This window comes from Porites lutea, chromosome 2 (assembly GCF_958299795.1).
Source record: "Porites lutea chromosome 2, jaPorLute2.1, whole genome shotgun sequence".
Taxonomy (NCBI): domain Eukaryota; kingdom Metazoa; phylum Cnidaria; class Anthozoa; order Scleractinia; family Poritidae; genus Porites; species Porites lutea.
The window spans coordinates 54,740,217-54,760,374 of record NC_133202.1 but is presented as its reverse complement, the minus strand read 5'-3'; the positions used below and the strand labels follow the sequence as shown (position 1 = coordinate 54,760,374).

Sequence of the window (20,158 nt, the reverse complement as noted above, 5' to 3'; positions counted from 1 at the left end):
CTCCTGTACCCTTCCTGTACCCCTACTGTACCCCTCCTGTACCCCTCCTGTACCCTTCCTGTACCCCTACTGTACCCCTCCTGTACCCCTCCTGTACCCTTCCTGTACCCCTACTGTACCCTTCCTGTACCCCTACTGTACCCCTACTGTACCCCTCCTGTACCCTTCCTGTACCCCTAGTGTACCCTTCCTGTACCCCTACTGTACCCCTACTGTACCCTTCCTGTACCCCTACTGTACCCTTCCTGTACCCTTCCTGTACCCCTCCTGTACCCCTGAATTCTCTTAAGTACTCCCCACCATTGTAAAATAACTATATATTTAATGATTCTGTTAACTGTGAGTCATTTTTCATAAGCAGTCATGCCTCGAACGTTTCCTCGAATTTGTCCGCTATGTGGCAAACCTGGTGTGTCCAACTTGAGTTCTCATCTTGAAATTGTCAATGACTTAACCGGGCTAAGACGAACACGACTCTTAAAAGAGGCTAAGGTTTCTTGGGAATCAAAAAGAGAATATATTTCTACAAGCGTCGACTTACCTCGTTGTTCATCCAGTTCCACGAGAAAAATATGTGAGCCAAGAAAAAGAAGAAGACCAGTAAACGAAACGCCGAAAACTTCTTCTACTGCGAAGAAGGTAAAGCTTTCCCATGATGTTTCCTTGGCAACCGAGCCTTATCCAGATTTTATGTTTCGCCATAAGTTCTCACTCCTTGTGGTTGGACCAAGTCAATCAGGGAAAACAGTTTTCGTAGAACAGATTTTAACGAGAGATCGTATTGTCTACGAAACCAACAAGCCCCGTCGCATTTTATGGTATTACAGTCAGTGGCAAGATAGATACGAAGCTTTGAAATCAGCGATCGGAGAGGACATTAAATTTTTTCGTGGCCTTCCCTCATTTCAAGAAGATCTGCGAGAAATTGACCCAAAATACAACAACGTTATCATCTTTGATGATCTTATGGCAGAAGCGATCGAAAGCCCCATCGTTTCTCGGTTGTTTACCCAAGGTCGCCATAGAAATGCCAGCGTCATACTGCTCCTTCAGATATCAGTCGGAATGCACAGTACATGGCTCTTTTCCGAAGTCCTAGCGATCGGAAACAAATCGGAATTGTTGCTGAGCGTATGTTTGATAAGAATCGCCAACGATTCATGACAGCTTATTATCATGAAACAGAGAGGCCTTACGGTTACATCTTTGTAGATAATAAACCGGACACGGCGGCAAATAAGCAGGTGTTGAGCGACATCTTTGGCTCTTGTCGTCGATATCCGACAATTAACAGCTCCGCAAAATCGGTCGAAACCGTCGAAACGACCAGTTACAAGGAGAACATTGCCTGCGAAGCTAGATCAGCAGTAAAATCGCCTCCTGTAGTCAAATCTTCCCCGCCAATTGTAAAAAGGTCACGGCCATTTCCTTTTGATGCAGTCTGGTCTGAAGCAGCCTATCCCGTTGTACAAAGTTATATGCAAGGAGCGCCCCGATGCCAAACCCTACCAAAAGACTTTGGGATCACGGAAATGTACCGCATTGCCAGACATCTTTATGATCCGTATCTTCCATCGTACTCATATGGAAATTACTGGCCTGTGAAAATAAGACACTATTGCAATGGAAAATCGAAATGGATTTATTTACACAAGGACGATCCCAGCGTAAGATCTTTCCTAGAAAAGAACCAAACGAATGCTCGATAGACCAATAACAAATTAATTAAACGGTTGTCGATGCACTGTGCAGTGGAATATTTTATTTTTCAATAGACCTAACAATTGTGTATGAAACGGTACCTTATCTTTTTGTTAGAGGACTTAAGTATGATTGTTAATTTGCGAGAACACAAAAGAGGCATGAGTCAGATGCAAATTACTACTGGTTAACAGAGCGTGTAACAAGACATCAAGATAAAGTAATTTTATAGAGAGAGCACTGTTTGCAATAGATTGAAATAAAGAGTTTGAGCTCCATTTTTTTTTTTGCGTCTGAGTTTTGTTTATAACCGGATTTTTAGTTAGGCAAGCGAACTTGTTTCCTTAGCAAAGCGATTGCAAGAGTAACATGCTGAACGGAGAGCGCGCTTTTATTTGGAAGGTAGAATAGATTCTACAATCAGGGTTAAAAGAGCCCGGGCAAGTCTAGGCAAGCCTATTGTTCCTATTGAAGTATTCAAAACAACTATGACATCATAGTACCCCGGAATGCATATGACATCATCTTCCGAAAATAAAACCTGTCAAACCGGTTATACCAACCATGACCGCCACAAGATAAAAATAGAACATGACCTTATCTTTATGAGATTCCTGCGCATTTTATTCATGAGATCAAGACAATAGCCTATGACGTCATCGGCGTTAATGTATTCCTGCTCACGCTAATGAGATTCCCGCTCAAAAAAGAGGAGTAAAACATCCCTCCTATACTACTAAGGTGGGTTTATTCTACTTAAATGGACTTACCTTGAGTGACTAATTTGGAGATGTTCCTGCTTTAACGTGAATCAACAAACTAATCTGTTACATGGGAGATTCTCTTTTTTATCCTAGTGTGACGAGGCGAATTATAATCACCCTTACTCCCAATCAGTGGCTTTAAAACAATTAATATAAAGATAAGAAAGATAATTGTGGCGTTATAAATGTACGCCAATGAAAATGCCTCTAAGTCAACATTAACACCGTGACCTATTTTTGCCAGTGGAGGATGGAAAATTTAACAAAGATAATTGAAAATGGTAACAATGAGATCGAAGAAAGGAGAAGAAAGAGACTGTATAGTTCTAAAGTTGCTTTATAAAAACCTGCATGTCTATGCGATGGCGAAAGAATAAAAGACTGAATTACTGACGCACTATTACTTTGATTATCAGTGCTTGAAGCGCCAAGTTACTTAGAAAGGGCAGTGGTAATTTTGAGCATTTTCCTTCAGTCGCCTGTGGTTAAGCTTTGTTTCCTTGAGACAAAAAAAGTTTTTGTTATTGTTCAGTTGAATTCCTCAGCCTCGCCATTTTCATAAAGCTTTGCGGGAGTCATAAAAGCGAGTGTCATTACATAACTTAAACCTCCAACAGCTCAGGTTTTGTACGCATGCACTGTCTTCCTTTACTGATAACTGCAAAACTAGTAATCAATAAAGAAAATAACGATAATAATAATTATTGCAACGAGGACTTTCTGGTTGTCGTTCTTTCTATCTTTGTTCTGCATTAAATGCTTTTTGCCAGTATTTCATTAAGGAGTGAACAGGCGCATCCATCGAGAATATAGTTCAAAACCACTTAAACATAGCATTGTTGAACGTATTTTAATATTTAAACGGTAGATATAGGCATATTTTTATCCCCTGAAAATTTTTCATCTGTTCGGATTTCCTAGCTAAAGTCTAGTGATTCGAAAATTGTAGAGATCAAAACTTACCTTTTCGAAAATTTCAGCTAGAAAAAAGGCTCCCGAAAATTATAGGTGACCTTTTTAGGGTAAAAATCCGTTGAAAATGGGCAATTCTACCATTTTTTTTAGATGTTTGAAAATCAGGAGAGGCAGGCAAGCAATAAATTGTACCACAAATGTTCCGAAAATTCTAGATCTCAAATCGTCTTCCGGACAGATATTTTCCGAAAATTGACGTCGGGTGCCCCACTGTCGTTTTGTGAAGGCAGACAAAGGGTTAAATTGTGCTTTGATGGCCGGCCTGCCAACAAGCAAGGGGGAGGACTCTATTTTCTTTTGTCTTTTAGTCCATGTGAAATGCCCCCCTTTTTCAACCATTACTGATCTAAACCGGTCTTCCTTGACGGGTTATTAGAAATTGGAGAAATTTCATTTAACGTTGAAGCAGCTTTTGAAGAGGGATACGGGCGCTGATGCTTTACTTCATTGCACCAGCCGGCCATGAAGATATTTAAGAAATAAAGTGGAATTATTATGGAAACAACATGTTACAAATATGAGGCGTGCCGTCACTTGGATTAAAGATAAATATTTTAACTCAATAGTGCTTAACGAGGCAAGCTTGGAGCAATGGTCTGCGGAATGGTATTTTTTGGCCATCCTTGTGACCCCTTTTTTTGTTTTGAATGTTTCTTCGTCCTTTTGTTTGAATTCAAGCTCTGTTTCTTCGCCATAATATTTTTAAATCCTCGATCAGAGTAGAATTCCTCATAGCTATATTTATCAGCTATTAAGCGAACTTCCCAGTTTTTTTAAGTATTTTCCTTTATTATAATTTTGTAAACCAAACACATACTCTATTAATTAATTGTAAATTTGATTTTAAGTAGCACTAGATAATGTATTGGAAAATACATGAAGTCTCCAAAGCTTTCTCTTCAGTTCTCTAGATTCCAGCCTCAACGCACAGATCAGTCATTACAGATCGCATCAACACTGAGTTTAAAAGAAAATATTTCATTTTAAAAAAACAGAACGAGAATTTAGAGGACGAAACCAATAACGCCTTCGTTAAGTTTCTTCGGTTGAGTAACGAGACACAAATAAATAATCAGCGGTGCCTGTTCTTTGACTGGTACATAGTGAAAATCTTTTTTTTTTCGTCTAGCGTTGGGTATATTCTACTGGTTATGAAAACACTGAACATTCAACCTTGCACTTGCATACCATACCCCGCTCCTGCCAGCGTTTTGATCTGAATGATTACTCATCAGAACTTTCATTTTCTTATTGGCAATATATTAAACTGTACAATTAACTTAAAAAATCCTTTCATGCAGTTGTTATCTAGGGAATATTTCTTTTGTAGTCGCAGGACCCTGTAGGCAAGCCAGTGATAGCCACTCTCCCAGCCTGTCAGCTGGCGGCGAAAATCGACAGACTGTGCGCGGTTTTGTAAATAACAATTAAAGTGTCACAACTTTAAAAGCCTGAAGTGGCAAAAAGTCAGTAAATTTACACCCTGATTCGGTGGGATTAAAAATAGAAAGGATTTAACTTACTCGTCTGTTTAAACTTTACGTGAGAGACTGATAGTCGATGTCCCTACTTCAAAATGGGAAAAATGAATCAACAAATTGAACGGATCTGTTACAATGGGAGATTCTATATTTAATATTCTTCAAGCCGAGAGTGACGAGGAATTATAATCACATCTAATGGATCGGTCATTGTTTTGTATCCCACCAACTCAGAGAACTCACCTAGAGCAAGACTCTGGCAACATTTTAAAGTATGTAAAGGAAAATGAACGGCATAAAACAATCAATATGAAGGGAAGAAAGAAAAAAAATTGCCGTTATCTAAAATTCACTGGTTCTCGACTTTGGAATGCCTTGCCCCCCTAAGTATTACTAAATCAGATTCTCTTAGACTGTTTCGTAAAGCTCTGAAGAATTCTATGCTTAATTGTTATATTAATTAATTGTCTGCCTTAGCTCTAGAAGAAATACTTTTTATAAAAATAATATATTCTAAATTTTGTGTGTAATTGTATTCTATTGGGGTCATCCTCTAGATTAGCCTTTGCTATTTGGATGATCTCAACTCGCTCTCTACTTGAAGTTATTATTTTATTCCTTATTTAAATTGTATTAATTGCCCATGTAAATTTTATCTGTATCATGGTATGTTGAATTGAGCAGGTAAAATAAATCATATATCTAAATCTATCTATCTATCAATCAGAAGTGGGTATGATAATGGTCCACTTTTCCCATTGGGGGATGAAGAATTGTACGAACAAACAAAAAACAAACAAGACAGATATGATAGAAAATCAAAAATGATAACAATGGCACAGAGTAATGCAAACGGCGTCAGTGTGACTGTATCATTTGGAAGTTGCTTTTTAAATATATTCTTCTCATCATTCTCATTGGGGAAGATAAAAGGTCACTTAACAGACGCGCCATAACTTTGATCATCGGTGATTAACGAGGCTAACAAAGGGCAGTCATTTGGAGCTCTTTCCTTAATTCGCTTGTGGTTATAAGCTCTATTTCTTCAAGACAAATAAGTTGCTTTTTTGTTGTTAGGTCAATTACTTCGTAACACTTTCCATTTTCACATAGCCTCGCTAGAGTTTAAGTATATAAGCATAAATCATCTGATGACGTGGCACAATATCAGTAACTTGCTGCCGAGAGTTCAACAATCAGTTTATATTAATTTATATATTGATCGTATATCAGACAGTCGTGAAGTTTTAACAGAAATCAAACAGTACAGTGACAAAATGTCAAGACTGTAAATAGATAAAAGTTAATTTTAATGTTGAAGAATTGCATGTCTACGCATAATTATGGAGTGCAGCTTTTGTTACACATAAAAAGCAAGCAGCCCTTCCTTTCGCAAACCCTTGTACTAGAGATTGTTATAGCCCTCGTGCGAGGCTAATTCTGCCTTAGTTGTTAAGCGACCAGCGGAGTTGGACAGCCATAGTTTAGCTCAAAAATAGTCAAATGGTTATCACTTGTACCTCGACTTCCCAGCTATTGGCCTTTACGTAATTGGTATTCATTTCGGGAAAAAATGCTTGTTAAGCTCACAAGACATTTTTTTTCAAAAAAATTTAGAACTGAGGCATCTTTCTTTTTTCAAACTTTTGAATCATTCCGCCGACATGCGGCCTTCAAAGTTTATTCGCTTCTATCTTTGTTTTGCTTTTGTTTTCAATACCGTATTGTCCACTAAAACCAACGTAACAGGTTCTGATGGGAAAGTTGTCATTTTGGGAGATCGTAATGAAGTTGTTGTTTCTACTGCCCGAGAGGCGAAAATTAATCTCGTTGACAAGGGCACATCAAAAGGAGAGTCAATGAACAAAGGAAATATGAAGTTTTTGACCAAACTACATGCCTTGGATAAGCGGGTGAAATCCATGGAGAAGATCGAAAGAAACCTGAGAGTGATGAACCAAAGTGTACAATCTTTGTCCAGAACATTGGAGAAGGAAGATCAATCGATCTTGAAGAAACTCAAGGGCTTCGATGATAATCGAAACTCCTCCAGTGCCGAGATTAGAAGGCAACAGGACGGAATGAACCAAACAATCAGTTATTTGTCCGAAACGGTTGCGGCTCTGATAGAAAGCAACAGAAAAATGAACAAGTCAAATGCTGAACTACTTGCGAAGTTGATTTCGATCTCTCAGAGATTATCGTCTTTCGAAAGACATGGTACTTTTGTCTTCGTACTTTCATGTGATCCAGTACTTCAAAGTTCACTAAAAAAGATCATCTTTTATTGTTGTTTTCGAAAGTTAATCAAATTGAACCGAAAAGTAAAGTTCGTTTCTCCTTCAAAGTGTTAAAATGTTTTTACCTCTTTCACTTCATGACTCGATCAGCTTTTATTATTCTCTTGCGCATATATTAAACAAATTTTCGACAATTGCAATTGACCAATGCATTAAAACTAATAAATTCGGTACAGCACGAAAAATTCTACTTTTAAAATTCCTTCATATCTCTTTACAGCAAATAAGTACGCTTTGCATTTTCCGCGAAAAGGGACCAGTGATTATGCCATCATAAGGCGAGGAATGCCAAGCCTTAAAGCAGTTACAGCATGTCTCTGGATGAAGACCTCTGATACAGGGAATTGGGGAACACCTCTGCACTATGCCGTACCTCAAGTCGACGAAGAACTTGTTCTTTACGATTACCGAAAGTTTGTGATCTATGTGAGAAACTCTGGCAGGTAGAAACATTTTTGAGAAAGCGTTTAGAAGGACTATAATTACGCAGTCGAGGGAAGAAGTTAAAATAGGAAAAAAACCGACAACGTATTTTACCAGTACAGAGAAAAATCAGTCTACCATATGCAAGAGATCGTATGGATATGCTTTTGATGATAATAACGGTGCAAACCTAAACTTATGACGCTGTCTGACTACACTGCACCCCTTGTAGCGGACTTTTTCAGACCGTCCATTTAGGCAAGCAGTGCAAATTAACGTAAGGTATACACAATGCAAGCTGAAGAAGCTAAAATCAGAACAGAGATAGGCATTGAATTATTTGGTAGATGTGATATGTTTTTAAACACTTATTCATGAATCATATGCTATTACGTTTTTAGGAGAACTTCTGTATCGGCAAACGACGGAAAATGGCATCATATCTGTGTTACATGGGAGAATACCGCTGGATCATGGAGGCTGTATAAAGACGGTAAAGTCGAAGCCAGTGGTAAAGGGCTAGAAACAGGTGACTTAGAAACATAAAAGGACCTACACCCGGTTAAATATCCCTCTATATCATTTCTATAATCATCATTAATAGTGTGACAAATACTAGTTTTTAAAGAATGATGATAAATTGAGAAAAGACTGATCGAAGTCGTAATTCGGATTTGATTGACAATTCAGTTTATTAATTTTCAATCAGCTTTAGCCTATAGTTATAATTCTAAATTTCAAATATTAACATGATACTGACAAGTATAACTAAGGTTGCGTTACCTTTTTTCACCTTGATGTCCGATTTAGACCACACGCCGTACAGGTAATTAGTTCAAATGCCAATTTTCACCTGAACGAGTTTGTCCTTTTGCTGTGTGAAACATTTCTGATTGCTTGTCTCAGTTTCACCCACTGCATTTGAAAGGCCTAGGGTAACAATATTCATACAACAATTTCTTGTAGCATGCCGTGAAGGGAAGGATGATAACGATTTTAAGGTAACTCTCAATTCTCCTGTAATTTTCAAAGGTAACATGATTCGTCCCGGAGGAGCATTGGTGCTGGGCCAAGAGCAAGACTCAGTTGGAGGACGTTTTGATGCCAGACAGTCTTTCATTGGAGAGCTAACAGATGTTAATATCTGGGATCACGTCATAAAAGACCAAGAAATCAACCGCATGTCCAAGTCATGTCTAACCGGAGTGGGGAACTTGTTCCAGTGGCCCGACTTCAAGTCTCACATTAAAGGCTCAGTGAAGATAATAGAGCCTTCTTGTTAGACTAAGATTGCTCTTCAAAGACGTTTTTGTAGAGAGCAGCAGCGCAAAATAAAGATCACGTTCCATAATTGTGCATTGTTATCGGTTTTCTAAAATTTCTCTTCTTTCGCTCCACACAGCAGCCCTCTTTTTTTGCAGATTTGTCTACGTCTGGATAAGGCGATGGAATCTACAATATCAGAAAAGTTTACAGTATGTAAATTTAAAGCCTAAAAGCGAAGCTCCTGTTAAATAGCTTCTTAATAATCTTGCATGGGTTTACAACCGAGCTCGAGGGCAAGATTGGAAAATCCCTTGCTCTGCCGAAATCTACCCATACCCATTATTCAGACTGCATTATTTTCAACTGATATCCGGGCAAACCAAGAAATAGGAGGAGAATTATCGACGCTACCAGTAATTATTCAGATCACGTTAAAGTATTTGAAAAGATTCTATCGGCCCAAGTGACCAGGGGTACACCAACTGACAGGAGTAAGGCCTTGGACTGTTTACAGCATCCCCTGTTGCTGGCGTAGCTTCATGCTCATGGGTTTATAAAAAGTATACCAGTATATGATAATTAGTAGAACGGACAAAAGACAGCTAAGTATCAACGAAGCACTTTAGCATTGAACGGCGAAAAATACTATTACACTGTTGGGTGTAAGGTGTTACTATTGACAACGAATTATCTTTTTCAGATCATATCAGTATCGTCTGTAAAAACAGTAGTCAGAAAGTGGGGGTTATACTGAGATTACGAAACCTTATCCCAACAAATTGAATGAATGTATTAGCCAAAAATGACGGCAACCGTGTAAGTCATTACCTCTCACGAAGGGAGGCGTTTTCGGGATAGGACGGCGTGGTAGCCGTGTATATGTAATGCCCGATTTACACCAACTAAACCACTTGTTGCGTTCGCAGAACGCCATCCTAAATTAGTAGCCAGAAAAAATCGAGATTTTTCGGGACGGACTTCCAAATAGCCTGGCCTCTTGAAAGAACGTAGCTGTCCTGGGCCGGGTACAAAAGATACAAACACATGACTCACTTTTCGACCAATACGAGATGACTGTTGGTCCACGTGACTTGTAACACACAATGGAAACTTTCAGAACCTTTCTTGACCTGTTTGCCTTTTAAGCTCGATTCGAGGTTTTCCCGTTGCTAGCGAAGGCGAGAAAATCAAGTTTTAGTGCGAAAATAAGTGAATTTTGTTCTTTTACTTTTGTTGGTTTGTCTGTTTGTTTTTTTTGGCGCCTTAAATTACTTGGATATATTTCGAATTCAGGCATATGCGATTAAGTGCTTTAATTGAGCAAATTTTTGGTGTACACGGCGTACAAGAAATGTTCCTTCGACTTTCGTTTAGTTATTTTAACAAATTAAGTTTCATGAATTGTAGTGTGGATCTTTCAACTTTGAGTCACATAAAAACCGCATGCAGCGTTCAAGTTAAATAATTATTGCTCGAGGCTTTCCCAGTAGCACTGCACTTTATTTTTTTTAAAGTAATGATTTAGAAACTCTAAAAAGGAAGCTTAAATCCTTCCGATTGATTTCATTAGAGAGCTTAAGCAAAGTCAAACAAATTCAAGCAAATTTTGAACAAGCAAAACATTACTCTGCACACTTACTATGCACGCTTTTCTGTAGGATTTTTTTTTTCGTAGCTGCATGACTAAGAATCTTCTTATATTTTATTAGTACAAATGAAATTATCCGATTATTGTCAATAAATCTAAATCCTGCAGCTGAAGGAACTAACACTTGGGTCAACTAACAACTAATTTCATTTTGCTGTTAAATGATGCGCAATATAATTGTTCTATATCAACCTTTTTACTATAAAATTGTTTTTTAACAATATGTTAATCATTGCCATCATCATCACCTTTTTTTTCTCCCTGGACACTAACTCACAGAAGCCTGTAAAAATCTATGGTCTGCCCGGAAATAACTCACTTCGCATATCGAACGCACTCTTTAATCTATGATTACCCCTAGTAAATATGTTTAATCAAACCAGGTCCCCCCAAAAATGAAAGGAAAACTGAAACACACAAGATTCAAATAAACTTTAACATTGTCTGTTATTTGGACATGATTGACAATAGCCAGAAGTCAGTAAGAAGCTTATATGAAAAAAAACAACAACAACAAAAAGGAAAAGTGAATGGGACATAAGTCAGTGCAAGATTCTCTCTTGGTCAGTGCGTATATTTTTTTGAAAAAAGTAACAAAGCCGAAATTAAACTGGAGCAATTGGGCACTTTCTATAGCACATTTCTCAGTGAGGTTTGTCTTTTGCATGCTGTACGGACCTACAACATTAGAATTTACGCGCGGCCCTGGGTATGAGCTTAGTGGTTACGTAGCAACAAGAGACCGCCATTTTTGTTTTTGGAACTTGCAGAGAGCAATACAGCAAAATTTTGCTCAGTAGTTATGGCTCATACCGTCATTTCAGTCAAACTTCCTCCAAATATAGATCCAACCAAAGCCAGGCTTGCGTATGGAGACCGGGCACTTCCTAAATTAGTGAGTATGATTATCTGCATTTCGAAATATCTTCGATCAAAGGTTCGAAATTAATTTGTCACTCTAGACTCAGCTGGATGTTATCAGTTTATCGAACAGAGTCAATCCCTTTTACCTCTTATATGAGAGTTGCACACTGGTGGTCGACATTTTCAAACAAGACGTCTCTAATTTGCGAAAGTTAAGCTTTAGTTGTCAAAATAATAGTGCTTGATAACTTAAGTTTAACTTTTGTATCGTATAATTATATATTTGTTATTTTGCTATAATTACACTTGGGAGGTTCGTGCATTAAACATTGATTTCACCTAAAAAATATAAAACTTATCTCTACCAAAAGGTGCATATCTCTGTAATCCCTATTTGAAATCAATCTCTGAAGATTTGCCAAATAATAATGGTTGACCAAAACGTGCTACCTAAAATTAATGATTTAGCATTATTCTTATGAAATGCATCCTTGTAAACCTGGCACACAAATTGTGGATACAGTGATTAAGTGCTTCTGGTGACTGGCAATTGTACAGTTTGATTGTCATACAGGTGCAGTTTCCTCTTTAACTGGACAGTACTGTTTAACTCTTTAACTGTGACACTGATGCAAGCATGCCTGTGTGGAGAAATCTGCACAAGATCAATCAGAAGCTCTTTGTTTGGATTTGAAGTGTCAGGCTTAAGAAGTGACTTTTTTAAAAGTTATATTGAAAATGAAATTATTTCATTTTCACTCCATTTCGTTTATTCTTAATGTAGAATCGTGAGCTAAACAGCTCAGACCTTTTAACACGTCAACGGGCTCTGATGTCCCTTTGTGATGTCATGCACAATCCAGAACATATATCTGAAGGACTGCGAGTTGGTGAGAGCAGTATCACTTATTAATTTTTACATTAATTTTACAACTGACACCAAATGAATGTCAAAAGTCTGTCTTATTTGAATAACAAGAAATACAATGTATCTCTTCCCTCATCTTTTCACTAGGCGACTGACCAGAATCATTATTAAAATCATGTGGTAAAAAATGTGGCACTACTAATGTGGTGACAGTATAAGGCTTTGGGACTTTGTGGTTTTCAATTCAAAAACAGTGAAGGCACAAATACTTTTGCGAGAGCAATGATAGCATGCACGGCTTTATAATTGTGCAATAATTCTTCACGAGATATAAAAACTAAATTATTTCCTAAATATACCACATTTCTACTGTAGGTATTAGTGCAAGCTTAAAGTTGCTACTCAAAGATCCCGATGCTACAGTTAGGCACAAGGCAACTGAAGTCCTCAGTATCATTGCAGGTGGTTATACCATATACTATATATGTGTACATGTTAGGGATGAAAGTGGGGGCTGGAGATTTATCTTGCTATTAGAAATTAATATTTAATATTAACCTTAAATTGTAGATACTCAGTGCATCTACCACACCCGGCTACTTTATTCAAATGCTCACCTACTTCAAAAGCAATTAAGTTAGAGTCTGTAGGCTGTTATACAATGTAGGCCTCCCATGTAGACAGTCATTCTTTATCTTGGGGCTTTGTTGTACTATTCCATCTTCACCAAACATCTGTTAAACAGAGCACCTACCTGTACTTTCACTGAATGTATTGAATAGCAGAGAGCCATTTATTCTGCTGTATCATGTGAGAACTACATGTTCATTCATTATACAGTCTAACACACCGTAACTTTTCTTTCTCAAAACTGTAGGTCATGCAGTAGGCAGGGATGCATTTCTAGATCACAAAATGATTGTACCATTATCAGAACTGGTAAGATTTATATATTTTATTTTAAATAGTTGGAAGGATGAGAGAACTTACACTGTATTTCAAAATGTCATTCCCCTCAAAAGTTGTTTCTTAGAGTTACCTAGGAAATTTAAAGTGTTTTCAATAGTGCCTGAGAAATAACCATGTGAGACTCATTATTACTTGTAACTTTAAGATGCTGATCTTTCCAGATTCCCCTTTGTTTGATTAGGAAACAAGGTCTGACGGAACTTGACCTTCATCTCCAGGGGTGCGGGGAAGGGATACTCTGGATTTCAAGTGACAGGGATGATTGAATGGGGGCAAAAATCAAAACCCAAAAGAATCCCTTGTCCAAGACTTAACCCCCACAAAATTCCATGCCGAATTTCCAGCCATAAGAAGTTCCAGAAAGCATTAAATAATATAACACGAAAAATAAAAACATTAGTTTTGCATACCCAAAAAAGTACTTGCCAAAATTTTCGTATTCAAAAAAATTCCAAAATCGAAAATTTCACACCAAAAAAAAACCTTTGATCATCCCTGTCACTTGAAATCCGGAGTTTCCCCCACTGGGCCTTTATCATCAGTCAATGAATTTAGGGTCTTTTTCTACGAGGTACTTGTACATGTGTTGTGGTTTGTTAATATTTTTGGTGTTTTTTGAAAGAAAGAAAAATAGAATTGAAGCACGGGTTAAAATTGAACCGTGACACATGAATAAGAGAATGGGTCACACATCCCTTGATCAGTTAACTAAGGAATTTAAGCCTTTGTAGAGAAACAAATTTGCCCCCTGTCGTTCATTATGCAATGGATCATTTACATCCATGTACATTGTATGAGGTTTGTTTGTTTGTTTTTAGTTGTTTAGTCTCTGAAATCCAGTTTTCATTTTACAAAATGTAGTTTGATGACAATGTATATCAGGCAAGAAGAAATGCACACAAAGCAATAGAAATGTGTGTCCACATGAGTCCTGGCACGGAGGGCGTTGTGGATGCTAAACTCGTCCCTGTGTTGGTTGGAAAACTCTTAAAGGAGGAGGATGAAATAAAGGTAGATTTGTTGTTCAATGTATCAGGAAAATCCTGAGGGAGGGCCCCCCCCTGACTTGGGTTTTTCTGTGTATGTCACTTTTTCAGCTGGAAAATGCTATTTGAACTTTTTGTTCTTCCAACCAAATTTTTCTGGTTCATTAAGATCATTTTGGGAGGCAATAGGATAGGATAGGATAATATATTTAATGTCAAAAACGTACAAACTGTACATATAGGAAGTGATTGCTCAATCTTCCGAGCCAAAACGCTTGGCAATACAACAAAATAACATGGGAGTCGTACGTAAAAAATCTACAAAAAAGTTTAACTATAAAATTAAGTACATCGTTATTTTCAAAAAAAAATTGAGACATATTAAAAACCGAGATGCATTGTCAAAATCTCTATAATTAAAAAAGTAAAAGTATAACTAAAAAGATAGATCATCTTCTAGGGTTAAAATAGACTATTCACAAATATCAGTTTATCAAAAATAATAATATTAAAAATATAAACTGGTGCCAAAAGTATGTAAAAATATGTAAACAGGTAAAATTATATGCAGTTCAAGTACCGGTACCCTGTGAACCTAACGTCAATCAGATGAGCACGAAATATTTTGTACCAAAGTGGTCGAGGATTTGGTTATTTACAATGTAGGCGGTAACTGGTTCCACATGTGGGCAATCATATACAAAAAGGAGTTGTGCATGATAAGGCACAATATTATATATTCGGGGTGTAAACACACTTAGAGATATAATTTGGGCCATCCAGTTTAAAACTCTTCAAAAATAGAATTAGCGATTGCTCGATACTTTGTACTCTTTTCTCAAGCGTTTCCATTGCAGCCATTGCCAGGCAAAAGTCATAACTGTAAGTTGCCGAATTTCCCGGATTCAGTAACGACTTGATCGCATAGTGATTAGTACGTTCGATGCTATTTTTCAACGCTTTAGATATTCCTAGAAGCAGTGGGCAGCAGTACTCTACATGCCGTATCGCGTGTCGTGTCTGTCAGTGTGCGGTTGCCCCTTAGAGGGGTAACTAGTTAGCGCCCCTGTAATCCTAGACTACGAGCAGCCTCTCTTTTTTCTTAGTCCGTCGAGCAACACGCGCGAGACACCCAACTGACCACGCGCTTGACTGAAGGCGCGAGACGGGAGAGGCACGCTCAAAGGCACGCTCTTTTCTTCTCCGGCTGCCGCCCTCGTTTCGCGCGGCTCGCGGCTTCGCCGCTCCCGCGCGCTTGCACTGCTCTCACTAAATCTGAAGAAAAAGAGAGACTGCCTTGACCACGTAGTTCTTTTTACCCGGGACAACTTATCTCCATAGTCGAGGCCCTTAGTGATGTAAGGGGTGAAATTAATGCTATCATGGTGCTGTAACTTTTTGAGTAACATTAATGTTTTGCACTGCAGGAGCTGATCTTAGATACCCTCCATTACTGTATGACGATAGAGACACAATCGGCACTGGAAAGTGAAGCCATGGAAAGTTTTACAAAATTGCTGTCGCACAAGTCGGAGACAATCAGAGCAAAAGCTGCTAGAGATATCATGGATCTAAGGTACAGCTGTAGCAGGGAGCCATGACTGTAAAGGGCATTATATTTTTTCATGCATGTCAACACCAGTCAGGCAGATTAATTTATCTTCCCAAACGGGCTATTTCCGCATTGGGACTTATTTACTTTGTTTTGACTTACAGTAAAAGGAAACTTGTGTTGCTTTAGGCGTGGTAGACATTTGAAGCGACAAGGAAAGGGGGAAAAAAAAAAAAACGAAAATGGACTTTTTAAAGCAATTTAGTCAGCACAAAATTTTGTGTTAACACCGTAGTGTTTCTTTTGACCTAACCCCTACATATATCGTTGTGTATACAAGCGCGCCATATGAAACAGATGTCCTTAAATTTTAAATACATTTTGTATAAATCGTAAAATAGCGCTTACCAATTGCGTGTCTAAAAATCTCTGTGGAACTACTACACTGTAAATTTCATACGAAGCGGAAAGAGCCACAAATTTCCATTCGAGTTTTCAATTTTAAACATCAATTTTGTGATTGTTTTAAAAAAGAGGTGCAAAAATGGAGAGTATACATGTATGTGAGTTTGGTTTATTGACAACTTAGTGGTACAGGTATTTTCCTGTTCATTTTGGCAAACATGCACGGAAAATACAGATAAACCTGTACATGCATGTCTCGTGATTTCCACTTTCTTGTCGCCGGAATAGTAAATCTTTTTTGTTACGAGATACATGTACAACTCCGAATATGAATCCTGTTTTAGCCGTTTGAGCTTACATCCTGAAGATTCCGTTCTATACGTTGGACTGGTGTATTACGCCATTACTTTTTTTGTTGCAGTTTCCCATTAGACGGTAAAGACAAGGCGGTAGATGTGGGAGCCATTCCTGAGCTGGTATTACTGCTAAAAGATGATAATACTGACGTTAGAGCCCAGGCCGCTGGTGCAATCATGACGTAAGTCTAACTGAGGTGTCAACAGTTTTCGCTCCCCATATTAGGGAGCTTTTGGGCCTGTGTACATGGCGTTGGGGGACCCCAGGAGTGTCAGGTATCCCGGGGTACACTTTTTCATGATTACTTAATGGTTGATAACCACATAAAACAAAAATAATAATAATAAGAAAAATGGCGTGCAAACGACGTGTTTTGGCGGTTTATGCTCTTGTACTCTCACTTCCTGCTCTTGCTGCGTCCTTGCCAGGAATATTTCGTTTAGCCTGGCTATATTTCGTTGATTTTTAAGAGTGTGTCAAGGCAATTAAATGATTTTTGACTTGTTCAGGATCACAATTACGACCAAAGGAAAGTATGCTGCAATTGAAGCAGATGCAATTCCAAATCTGGTGAATCTTTTGGAAGATCCCGAAAGTGAAGTCCGACTTAACGCACTTAAGGTACGTAGAAATCAAGGGAAGAACCGAGCCTGCGTAGAAAGCGTTACCGCGCGAGTTCGTCTAGAAAGTTGGAACGAGAGCAAAAAAGAGGAATGAAACGCTTGCTAAGCAGGCCAGCAGGAACATAGTATGAGGCGAGGATTTGCTTGTTTAGTCTTTTGGTTAAAAATAAAGAGCTTCCATTCAGCACTATTTACGTGACTATATTTTCTTTGAAATACGGCCATTTTTATCAACACTAAGAAGACGTTTTTGTACGGATTTCTGTATAGGGTTTAAGCCTGCGGGCAAGTTCTCCATTTTGGGGCGCTCTTGCGCGGCTCGTTTCGCTCAGTACTGGAAATGGATATTATACTGTCGGGCCCATAGGAAACAAGCTACCGCCATAATTTCGGTTCCTGAGTACATAATCAGCGAATTACATTACATAAGATAAACGATTCGCTTTTGGGAACATGAGCGAAACTTAAATTGTAGACCTCTAGACATGTAGTTCCGCTCTTTGTAACTCATCTGACTGGATGGCGTGATCGTTAGTCATGCGAAGCGCCTTGTGTCACCCATCTTCTTCCTGGAAACTCATATTTTTCTACTTATCAGCAGCCTGCGCTATGGGGATCAAGGAACAGGGTTCGGGCAATCTGTTTAGTTTTGACAAACGCGAAAGGCATACTCTAAGATCTTTGCTTATAGGGAGGTATATAGGTGCCTGATGTTGTAACAAGACTTTTTTGTTCTACCTATTTAGGCAATAACAACACTTTCAGAAGCTCCAATAGGGAGAACGACGTTACTGGCTTCAGTTAACCAGGTAATAGAGTGGACTCAGTATTATGGCATGGAACCACATAGAAATCCCTATATTTAGTACGCGCAGATTTAAAAATACTAGTGCTCAATTAACGAAATTTAGGCCAGCAACTTAAAAAGTTCTGCCGCGCCTGTTTTCCTTAAACAGCAGGCGTAATGGTAACTTTCATGATTTCCCTATCGGCCTTAACTCGGCCTTGCATCACGCTGTGGGAGGGAAATGCATGTGTTGTGTTCAAAAGCGTTGAGAAATGGAGACTTTGAAAGAATTAATTGTTTTCCACCCACAAATTTCTTTTGGTTTGGTTTGGTTTGGTTATGTTTTTTTTTAATTTCCTGTATGGTGGTATGAAAGTCAGAAAAGAAACAAAAAGAATCGTTTCGTCTCGAATCTAGAACCCAGGATCTTTGCTTCGGAAAACGGCGCCTTTACTTCTGTGCTTCAAGGTGGCTTGTCGAAGTATCTTTAGAGGTAGTTAAGCCGCCTTACGGCCCGTTTATGCGATTGTTGTTTTCATTGCGGAAGTACGTGCTATTGGCCGTTTTATGCTAAGGTTAAAGTCGACTGGTGTTAAAAAGGGACAAAAGGAATGGAAAGAACAGAGATTTTGAACAAAAGACAAAACAGTGACTCCTCCCAGTCGTTTGTGGAAAAGTTGGGGCATAAATCCGTCCCCATTTAAGGCGTCCCGTTTTTATACTACACGCATTTATCTTCTGAGGCGTTAATTAAAGTCGTCAGTTAAGTGCGGCTGAACGACGCAGTTAAAAGAAGACGTTAATGGCGTCAGACGTTACACGTCAGACTTTGACGTCTCTAGCATAAAAACGGTCATTGTTAGCGGTAACCGCCAAAATATATAGCATCCATTGAGGTTATGATGTCTTCAATTTGTGTTTCAGCTATCCAAGCTTATTCACGACCGTGACAGCCCAGCTGTCAGGAAAGCAGCGCAGATTGCTGTTCAAGTCATTACATGGAAACCGTGATCAGAATGGAGCTGTTTTGAATTATTTTTTAAATGAAAGGATAAAACTGTATCATATAGGTTCATTGAACAATCGTGTAAATTATAATTATTTCCCCTGTAATGGAGGATAACAGTGTTATTCGTTTAAGACGGCGTAAAAGTACTATGTTTAATTTTAAAGTTGTTTCATTATATATCGTTACTCAAATCACACTATTTTAAGAGATCCCGGTAGTCAATACTCTCTATTTACCTCCTTTAATGTAAATATTACTGTACTAGACAAAGCGAGGCATACTTTTTTTTTTTTTTATAAATAAGCAGTGTTTTATGAAATAAGTCACTCAGTAAACTCAATCATATTAACACCTATATGCAGTATTTATGGTATTTTTGGATTGAAGTTGTTATTTTTGCAACGTCCCAACCCTGTGTAAAATTACCTTATTCCTTTAAAAAACAGTAGGTTAATTTAATGAAAGGCCGCAATCTTCCGTCTTTTCCGCCACAATAAAATTCAGGGTTGCCACGGCCAGGGAAAAGTCAGAGAAAAACGAAAATTTTTCAAGGTCAGGAAAAGTCAGGGAATTTTTGAAAAGTCCGGGAAAATCTTTGATATTGTCAAAGTCAGTGAAAAGTCAAGGAATTCTGTTTTCCAGTTTATAAGTTTTCTTCAAGATTTTGAAATGCATTTTCTTTCGAAAAAGAGGAAAAGTATGCTGTAAAGCAAGCAAAACGATCAGTTTGACACTCTACGCCTGATACGTAGTAGTTGTGGTCAGTGGTTTTCGTTGTGAATGCTTTCTTCCAACTTCCTTCTTCCTCTTTCCACGAAAAGCTGAAATGGTTGAAAATGAAGAGAAAAATATCCTCGATAGCCTGCAAAAAAAGCTAAAGCGAATGTAAACACCAATTGTTTCTCATCAATAAAAGTTCAGTGAAAAGTCAGGGAATTTTTAATTTCCTGATGAGTGGCAACCCTGAAATTATTGAACTTCAATAGCGAGGATTTATTGAGTAAAATGGCCAATTTCACGGCTATGAAAGTAAAAAACTTGGCCCAATTCGAACAACAAGGGAACAAATCAACTGAAGCCGAAGCGTATGCCGTTATTGTCGGTGGGTTCGTTACTAGGAATACGCCGGTTACCAACTGGCCATTTTTTTCCCTGTCCCTAGTAACAGTCCCAGTCGAAA

At 38.3% G+C, this 20,158-nt stretch overlaps 2 protein-coding genes across 3 annotated transcripts in view; both read left to right on the top strand.

Annotated features, from left to right (window-relative positions):
• LOC140929081 (neuronal pentraxin-2-like) overlaps positions 1 to 8,980 on the top strand; it is a 39,873-nt gene extending 30,893 nt beyond the window's left edge. The window contains exons 1-4 of one of the 2 annotated variants that reach the window (XM_073378930.1): positions 6,367 to 7,141; positions 7,442 to 7,664; positions 8,046 to 8,173; positions 8,677 to 8,980. In XM_073378930.1, the coding sequence (XP_073235031.1) occupies positions 6,586 to 7,141; positions 7,442 to 7,664; positions 8,046 to 8,173; positions 8,677 to 8,927 (1,158 nt within the window). In that variant the 5' untranslated portion in view covers positions 6,367 to 6,585 and the 3' untranslated portion in view covers positions 8,928 to 8,980. Of the gene's footprint in view, positions 1 to 6,366; positions 7,142 to 7,441; positions 7,665 to 8,045; positions 8,174 to 8,676 lie in introns of those variants that run through there. The other variant, XM_073378931.1, reaches the window with a different exon arrangement.
• Positions 8,981 to 11,293: 2,313 nt separating this feature from the next.
• Positions 11,294 to 19,818, top strand: LOC140927222 (radial spoke head 14 homolog). The gene is made up of 10 exons (XM_073376861.1): positions 11,294 to 11,453; positions 12,207 to 12,312; positions 12,666 to 12,752; positions 13,168 to 13,229; positions 14,121 to 14,270; positions 15,673 to 15,821; positions 16,624 to 16,740; positions 17,069 to 17,180; positions 17,929 to 17,991; positions 18,894 to 19,818. The coding sequence occupies exons 1-10, from the start codon at positions 11,361 to 11,363 to the stop codon at positions 18,978 to 18,980; spliced, it is 1,026 nt and encodes a 341-aa protein (XP_073232962.1). The 5' UTR covers positions 11,294 to 11,360; the 3' UTR covers positions 18,981 to 19,818.
• Positions 19,819 to 20,158: the final 340 nt, after the last annotated feature.

Bases quoted from the DNA above. Each gene is read 5' to 3' on its own strand.
- LOC140927222 (XM_073376861.1), top strand. From the start codon at position 11,361: ATGGCTCATACCGTCATTTCAGTCAAACTTCCTCCAAATATAGATCCA. The intron at 12,753-13,167 runs GTGGTTATACCA...TCAAAACTGTAG, and splicing joins AGTCCTCAGTATCATTGCAG to GTCATGCAGTAGGCAGGGAT. The intron at 17,992-18,893 runs GTAATAGAGTGG...TTTGTGTTTCAG, and splicing joins TACTGGCTTCAGTTAACCAG to CTATCCAAGCTTATTCACGA.